This window comes from Bison bison, unplaced genomic scaffold, assembly GCF_000754665.1.
Source record: "Bison bison bison isolate TAMUID 2011002044 unplaced genomic scaffold, Bison_UMD1.0 scf7180017864177, whole genome shotgun sequence".
Lineage (NCBI taxonomy): Eukaryota > Metazoa > Chordata > Mammalia > Artiodactyla > Bovidae > Bison > Bison bison.
In genome coordinates, this window is record NW_011494749.1 from 921,549 (window position 1) to 930,550 (window position 9,002).

Here is a 9,002-nt window from a genome sequence, read left to right on the forward strand (position 1 = left end):
CTCTTTGACTTAGCCTCATGTTTCAAGGTTCATCCATATTGTAGCATGTATAAATACTTACTCCTTTTTATTGCCTCAAGTGGTTTGATACTACTGTTTTTATGTTTATCAAAATGTTAGGAAGTAAGCAACTCTTGAACATTCAAATATAGGACCTCTTTGAAGTTCATAGTATTTCCTTTTGTCCCATGGAGTTTCCAGTGCTACAGTTTGAGAGTCCTCCAGCCTCCAGTCCTCTTATGAAGAATTGAATAACTGATCTATCTCCAGGGAGTTTCCACATCCTTACAAGAAATTTAATCCAGAGGTTTTTTGTTTTTCAAGTAAAGGGAAGTTTCTTGTTGGATAATTCAAACTTATTGTATCTGAGACCTGCCACTCAGTTATGGTCCTAGAAGAGTTATCAACAGGAGCTGTTTTCAGCCTCTTAGTGTTACATAATCAACAAGCCAAACTGGAGGTAACCGTAGAGATTCTGTAATATCACCACCTGATTTTACAGGTGAAGTATCTGAGGGATGGAGAGGTTAAGCTGCTTGCTCAAGGTCACACAGCTTAGTTAACTTGCTTAACACCCCATTGGGGAATCCATTCTGGGGAATAGCAGACAGGTGTATATAAAATAATAGTCCTGATAATTTCTTTGTTGTTTTTCCATAGGCATTGTTGGCATCCGAACCTAAGAAAGGCAAAATGGATTTGTTGAAAATAACAATGAAAGAGTTAATCTCTTTGGCTGGACCTACAGATGACTCACAAAGCACAGTCCCCAAGGTAATAATGGAAATACACAAACTCTGCTAGGAAGTCAGTGGTTTAAATCTTTGCTGTACTTAAAAAAGAAAATTTTAAAAATCTGTCAAAGATACAGAGCCCCTGAAGGTCAGACAGCCATTTGAAGCTTATTTGGAGAGGTTGCTTTTGGTTTGGTTTTTCTAGTCCACAAAATAAACCATTGCTGTAGTTGGTATAGATTAACCAAGATGGTCTGTTTTTTAACTCTAGTGAAAACATTTGACTTAGACAAGGTATTTTACAATATTACAGTTGTATCTAAAAATTAAAAACTGAATGTGCTATCACTTTCAGATTTCGTGTGTGCTTCTTTGAGTTGATGTATATTTTAAAATTTAGCAGTTGGGTTGTCCCCTAAAATGTAGTGTCTGGCTTTTGGTATACTCACATTTTAATTTTAGCTAATTCTTAGTCCTTTTCTGTCACTGCTAACATTGGATTAAGTATATACTTATCTGTGTGTATGAAGTTGGGTTAAGTGTTCCTCACAGTTCCGCCCCACTCCATGGTAGTACACACCTGTCAGAAACTTCTTGTCTAGGCTTTCTCAGCCAATGCCTCGTAGTAAGATGTTCCTGCCCACCTGCTGGAGGCCCATGTTAGGTAGAGAACAGACTGAGAGCTGAAGTTTACAGTCAAGTACAGTAAGTACGTATAGTTTTATGTCAGAGCCTGTGGGAGGTATTAAAGGGAAGCCCATGGGCCAGAATGTGGGCCAGTGGGAAAGGATAGGGTTTATTAACACATGTCACATAGTGGCCTGTGACTGTATGATGTAAAAATTCTTTAAAAGTTTTAAATGAAAAGTTACAGATCATCTTTCAGAAATGATCTGAAATCACTTTAAGATTTTTTTCCCCCTAAAATGTGAAAAATATAACTGGTTCCACTTTTTAGACTACGAGTTAGAAAAATACTATTGTTTAATAAGAACATCTGAAAATAGTGGAATTTGATTTTTAAGAGTGCTTTGATTACCTTACTCGGCTTCAAAGTCATTGATTGCCATTAGTGATCATTTTTATTAAATCAGTAAAAATTTAATATTTCATCTCTGACCAGTCTTCTAGGTGTTAGATGATTTTCTTTGCTACTTTTCTCCCATGGTTTATTTCTATATATTTTTTAATGTATCTGAAATATTTCAGCACATAAAAGTGTATGGCGACTAAGCAACATCCATAAAACCAATTCCAAGTTTAAGAGTAAAACATTACAGATTGAATACACTCTAGATGCCTCCATATTCTATTTCCCTTTTTTCCTTCTCAGCTATAAATCACTAAACGAAAAATTTCATGCATGTTTTTCATTCTTTAAGAGCTTTTTTTTTCTCTTTGAATATGAATTGTGTTATCTACACATTGTTTTATTTTGGGTTTTTTCCAATCAACATATTTTAAGGTTAGTGAGCTCCAAGTTCATTTTAATTTCTGAGCAGAGTTTCACTATATATAAATGTTTTCTTTTCTGCTTGGTGTGAAATTATTGTGTTTCCCAGTTTTATTTGTATTTTTCTGACAACTGGTAGCTTTAACAGCTCTCTATATATTTATTAGTCTTTTGGATAACCTCTGTGAATTGCCTTTTTAAAGACTTTGCCTACCTTTAATTTGGTTGTCTTTGTCTGGCAGGAGTTGGGTTTTTTGTTGTTGTTTTAAAATTATTTTCCTGATTTTTTTTTTTTTCCTTTTTGGTTATTTGAATTACATGTCTTCTCTCAGTCTATTGCTTCCTTTCACTTTGCTTATTATTGTTATTGCCCAGAAGTTTTAAATTTTAATAAAATGGAATATATCAGCCCTTGTGGTTTGTGCATTTGGATATTGTTTTAGAAAGCCTTCCATAATCAAGTCAGAAAGATATTTCATATTTTCTTTATATAATACACCCTTTACTCTTGTACTGTTGTACTAACACCATTTATCTCAAATACTATTTCTGTCGACATATGTGTCTGTTTCTGTGCTATATTATGTTAGTCTGTCCCTAAATCACTATTTTATTTACTGTATTTTTTTAAAATAAGCTTCGGTATCTGATAGAATGAATCTCCTTTTTTCCCCCTTTGGAATTACCTTGGCAGTACTTGTCCCATTGCTCTGCCATAAAAGTTTTAGAATCAGCTTGTTAAGTTCACCCAGAAAGCTCTTTTGAATTTTGGTTGGAATTTAAATTTATTATTTGGGAAAAATGACTTATTTTTTTGATTCAGTTCATGTAGATGGCTTTATATCTCCGTTTATTCAGATCTTTCTTAATGTTTTTCATTACATTAAAAGATAATTTTCCATAAAAGTCTTACAGATCTTTTGTGAAATGTTCAGTCACCTACCTGAATTGCTGTAATACAGCTAATGACTTATCTGTAAATCCCATGCATTTTCTTTATAGATAATCATATCCTTCTTAAGTAATGCTAAATTTGCTTTCCTTTCCTGATTCTTTACATAAGTTTTCTTAATCTGCTGGGTGGCACTTGTAATAATACTTCTGTATAGAAATAGAGATAGCCAGCATCCTTGGGTTGTTTCTGATATTTGCTGTAGGTTTCCTCTTTTCAAGGAAATTAGATTTTATTGAATGCTTTTAAGCATTTTTGAGATAAATGTTTTCTTCTAGAATTTGCAAATATCATGAATTATGTTGACTTTTTAATATAAGATGACCTTTACAATAAGACAATGAACTCCTAACTTTGAAATGGTTAATTTTTTTACACGTTGCTAGATTCACTTAAAAATTTGAAAAAAAATTTATTTCACGTTTTCACTGGATTTGAAACTGATATTAACCTGTGCTTTTCCTTTTTCATGCTGTATCTGTCCTTTTTTTATGTGAAAGTTTTTTGTTGAATTATGCTAAGCATAGAGATGTGTACAAATGTTTGCCTCCACAAAGTTTCACAGAGTGAACACACTTCAGCAAGAAGGGAAACATTTTAGCACTTGAAAGCCCGCTCATACTGCCTTCTAATCAGCACCTTTCCCCCAAGTATAACCACTAACTTAGTTTTAACACCTTAGGTTTACCTGTTTTTTAAAAAACTTCTTATGAATGTAGCCATACATTCTATACTCTGATAGAATTTCTTTTGACATTTTGTTTATGATATCATACATGTTGTGAATTATTCATTTTCATTGCTATGTAGTAGTATGTAATTTGAACTTTTTGGAGAAGGAAATGGCAACCCACTCCAGTGTTCTTGCCTGGAGAGAATCCCAGGGACAGGGGAGCCTGGTGGGCTGCCGTCTATGGGGTCGCACAGACTCGGACACAACTGAAGCGACTTAGCAGCAGCAGTGGCTCAGTTGGTAAAGAATCTGCCTGCAATGCAGGAGACCCAGGTTCGATCCCTGAGTTGAGAAGATTCCCTGGAGAAGGAAATGGCAACCCACTCCAGTATTCTTGCCTGAAGAATTCTGTGGACAGAGGAGCCTGGCAGGCTACAGACCATGGGGTCACAAAGAGTCAGACACGACTAAGAGACTAATACCTTCACTTTTCAGTATATAATTTGTTTATCCGTTCTGTTGTGAACATTTGGATAGTTTTAAATTTGAGGTAATTAAGAACAGTGCTTTTAAGAACATTCTTTTACATGCTCAGTGGTGAACATATATGTACATTTCTTTGGAGTAGATACTTAGGAGTGGTTATTGAGTATGTACAGGGTGAGCCTTTAATAGATACCATTTCTCAAAGTAGTTGTCCCTACCTCTTTTTTTTTTTTTTTTTTAAGTCGATAGCTTATTTAATAGCCAGGCTACTGGACTGTTGAAACAAACTTGGGCATTTCTCTTAATGGTTTAAGTAAGATTGGAATTATCTATTCTTTGAATATTTGGTAGAAATTATCTATAAAGTCACGTGGGTCTTTTGTGTGTATGAATGTTTTTGTTATTTTGTTGGGTTTGGTGTCTTGCTTTCGTTTTGGTCTATGAGGGAGATTTTAAACTATTGATTTCCTTTATATAAGGGTAATGTCTCTATAGCTTTTCCATGTCTCCTTGAATTTGGCTTGATTAGTTCTGCTTTCTAGAAAATTGTTCATTTTGCCCTAAATTTTTCTGACTAGGAAACTGGTCAGTTTATAACTCATGTACCTTTGTAACTCTGATGTACATTTTGTTTTTTTAACTCTGATATACCTTTAATCATGTCCTCTTTAGTATTCATGGCATTGTTTATTTTCTTCTCTCTCTTCTTGGTTAGTCTCATGATTTTTTTCTATTTCAAAGAATCATCTTTTGGTTTTGTTAATGCTTGTAGTTAAGTCATTGATTTTAAAATTTTCGAATCTTTTAAATTTTCTTTTTCAATTTTTAATTTATTGTTCTTTCTCTGTTGTATTAATTGGACATATTTTCCAATTTTTAAAAATTATAGCTGATCTACAATGTTTTATTAATTTCTGCTGTACAGCAAGGTGATTCAGTTTTATATATATACAGTTTTTTATTTTCTTTTCTGTTATGGTTTATCATAGGATATTGATTATAGTTTCCTGTGCTATACAGTGGGACCTTGTTTTTATCCTTTCTATATATGATAGTTTTTTTTTTAAATAGATGCATTTAAGGTGTATGTTTCTTTTAGATTCCACTTAAATCATCACACAAGTGTCAATGTGTAGCATCTTTATTATTATCCACCTCTAAATATTTGTTTTCTTGGACTGTGCTTTAAAATGTGTCAGTTTTTAAAGTCTGTAAGGAAACTGATTTGTAACTTAATTGCACTATGATCAGAGCATAATCTGTAAGAAATTAATTTTTTTAGTGCTTGTTGAGGCTTTACTTGTGGTAGGTTTGAGGTCATTTTAAAAATAAATGTTTCATGTGTGCTTGAAGAGAATGTATTGCCTCTATTTCCTAGGTATAGGATTTTACATAGGTCCATTGGATCAGGCTTTTGTATTGCATTGTTCAAATCTTGCTAACTTAAAAAAATGGATTTATCAATTATTAGGCATGTTTTATTAAAAATCAATTTTATTTGTGAATTATTCATTTCTTCCTGTAATTTGGTAAATTTTTTGTTTGGAGGTTATGCTACTGGATATATACAGATCTGAAATTACCATGGTCTTCAGCCTACAACTAATTTTGAACTTTTTATTCTAGGTTCATGCTTTAAATATCCTTAGAGCCTTGTTCAGAGATACACGTCTGGGAGAAATTATTATCCCTTATGTTGCTGATGGAACTAAGGCTGCGATTCTGGGCTTTACATCCCCAGTCTGGGCAGTAAGTGCATTTGCCATTTATTTTCATTGACTTAATTACACTTATGAGTAGATTTTAATAAACTAACCTTTCACTGAATGATAAAAAATATGTACTGCATTTTGTTAAGGAGTTACTCCAAGGAATAAATCCTTGGGTCAAGCTACATTTTGACCCTAGGTATTTTACAGTTACATTCTGTCTCCTGTATTGGCTGATTAGCCATAACTCTTTGTTTTATTATTTTAGTGTTTGCTTTAGAGTTTACAGTATTAATATATATCTTCAACATCGTAGTCTGTCCTCAAGTAATATTTTACCATTTCCTTTAAAGTTTAAGAACTTAGTAATATGTACTCCCATTTCTCTCCTCCCAGTCTTTGTGCTCTTATGATAGATTTTGCTTTTATGTATATTGTAAATTCATACTCCATTGTTATTATTTTTGTTTAAACTGTCAATTATCTTTTTTTTAAAAACTAAAACCATTTTTAACTATACATTTCAGTGGTATTAATTATATTCACAGTGTTGCACAGTCATTACCACTTCATTCTCAGAGCTTTTTCATCATTCCAAACAGAAGCTCTGTACCCATTGGATAATAACTCCCCTCCACCCTTTTCCCCCCAACCCCTGGTAGTCTCTGTTCGACTTTTTGTCTCTCTGAATTTGCCTATTCTAGGTACCTTATGTAAGTAGAGTCATATAATATTTATTCTTCGTGTGTGGATTATTTCATTTAGCGTGGTGTTTTCAGGGTTCATCCATGTTGTAGCATGTATCATAATTTCATTCTTTTTTAAGGCTGAATGAAATACCATTGTGTGGATATTTGACATTTTGTTTATTCATTCACCTGTTGATGAACACTTAAACTGTTTCTCTTTGGCTGTTGTGAATAATGTTGTAGTGAGCTTGTATACTTGTATTGGTGTACAAGTAACTGTTTGAGTCCTTGCTTTCAAGTTATTTGCATATATCATATACTAACTCTGTGTCTAGTTTTTTGAGGAACTGTTTTATACTCCCATCGACAGTTCACAAGAGTTCCAGTTTCTTCACATCCTCATCAGCACTTGTTATTTTCTGGGTTTTTTTGGTAACAGACATCTTAACAAGTATGAAGTGATATCTCATTTGATGTTTTGATTTCCACTTGATGTTGAGCTGGAAGCAAAACAACTTTTAGTATCTGAATGTGTTTTTCTTTTGGATGTTGTAGGCCCTGGGTATCAGTGTGTTGAGTGAATGCTGGAAATATACTCTATCAAAAGGTGAAAAGGACGATCACAAAAGATTAAAATGGAGGTTAAATGTTGAGTCACTTATTTTGTTTTGTTTTTTGCAATATATCCAAAAACTTTTTGATTGAGAATTATAAGATTGTTGGCAATACCTAATACAATTGTTGGATTTAAGAAAGTAAATGTTAACCTTTTTTTTTTTTTTTTAACTGGAGAAAACACCATGATTTTATTGTTTTCCTGCATCATTGTGCCTTATGGAATAAAGGACACTAACCTGTGGTTTGCAGGCACTTGACTGTGTCATTAGAAAAAAAAAGAAAAGATTGGTAAAGGGAGAGGAGAAAAGAAGCTAGATCTGCAGAATAAGAGAATTTACTAGAAAGGGAGATTTCCCAATCAGTGAGCTGCACAAACCATTTCATGACTCTCTGATGAGCCTCTAATTGAGAGTCAGTATATTGCAGTGTAGCCCAGGGCACAGACTCCCAGTGTAAAGAGGAATCCTCAAGGTTGCCAACTGTTGCCTGGAAAACTGTATGTCTTCCTGTAAGAAAGGTAAATGTCTGCAATCCTGCCTAGGAGCATTGCCTAACTACTCCCGAGGACACGGTGTTTACCTTTTGCATTTACAGGAAAACAGAGCAATACCTGTATACAGTCAGGAGAGGCAGGTAGGAATGTGGCTTGACCGTCAGGAAGAGTAGAGATCATAAAACTGATTGCCAGAAACCCCAGTATTGTTTTCTTTACTCCATTCATTCCACAAGAACAGACAAATGTTCTCTGTGAAAGGCCTTCCAGAGAGTGAAACCCAGCGACTTTTCCAACTGGCAAAACTAAAAGTATTAGAAGTGAATGAATCATTTTTTTGGAAAAGTCTTCTGAAAAGACCTTTTAAACAGTAACACATGTGCACTGCAGAAAGTTTGAAAATAAAAGCATAAAAGGAGAAGTCACCTGTTTAACTACCATACAGATATAATAATTTTTAGTATTCCAATATGTGCTCTCTTTTTTTCTATATGGCTTTTACATGTGTGTAGTACTCACATATACCCTTAATAGCCTGCACAAATATATGTAAGTGCTTATATATAGTTTTATTTGGGAGGAATCTTCCCTTTTAACACTGGTTATAAAGGAATCTTTTTGTTTCTATTCAGTTTGTTTGTTTACCAGAATAAATAAACATCACAGCTATAATGATCCATACTCTGACTTTAACATATTGTTATGTTTCCTTCCATATAAGAGCCTGATCTAAGGTAACCCCAGTACCCTGTCAACATAATGAATGTGAAGAAGTCTTCATTTTACAAAACAATTCACTGTAGCATTCTGTGTAAAGTTCTTTAAAGAGTGCTTTTTCCTGACGGTGTGTGAAATATGGTTTGATTTAGAAAAATCTTATTTATACACATCTTCTCAGGAATATATCTTGTTCGTAAAGGTGACTCCATCTGTACTTTTGACCTAATTGTTTTTCTTGGTAGGTTAGATGGGGGAAAAAAAAAAGGTAAAACAAGTTTAATTTTAATTTTGCAGTAAAGGAACATTTTCTAAGAAGCATTCATGTATATATTTGTACAGATTCTTAATCTTTGTATTAAGACCACACACTCTCTCCATCTTTACCACCTATCAGGCATTTTTAAAATCCAGGGGAAATGTATTATTGCAAAATGTTAAACACTAGAAATACAAGGATAAGTAAGACATAATCATA

At 33.5% G+C, this 9,002-nt stretch overlaps 1 protein-coding gene across 1 annotated transcript in view; it reads left to right on the top strand.

Moving 5' to 3' along the window:
- The window catches only part of THADA (thyroid adenoma associated), a 333,765-nt gene that overhangs the window by 72,102 nt on the left and 252,661 nt on the right, over nucleotides 1-9,002 (top strand). The window contains exons 24-25 of the mRNA XM_010842320.1: nucleotides 661-774; nucleotides 5,925-6,047. Coding sequence (XP_010840622.1) covers nucleotides 661-774; nucleotides 5,925-6,047 — 237 coding nt within the window. The remainder of the gene's footprint in view (nucleotides 1-660; nucleotides 775-5,924; nucleotides 6,048-9,002) is intronic.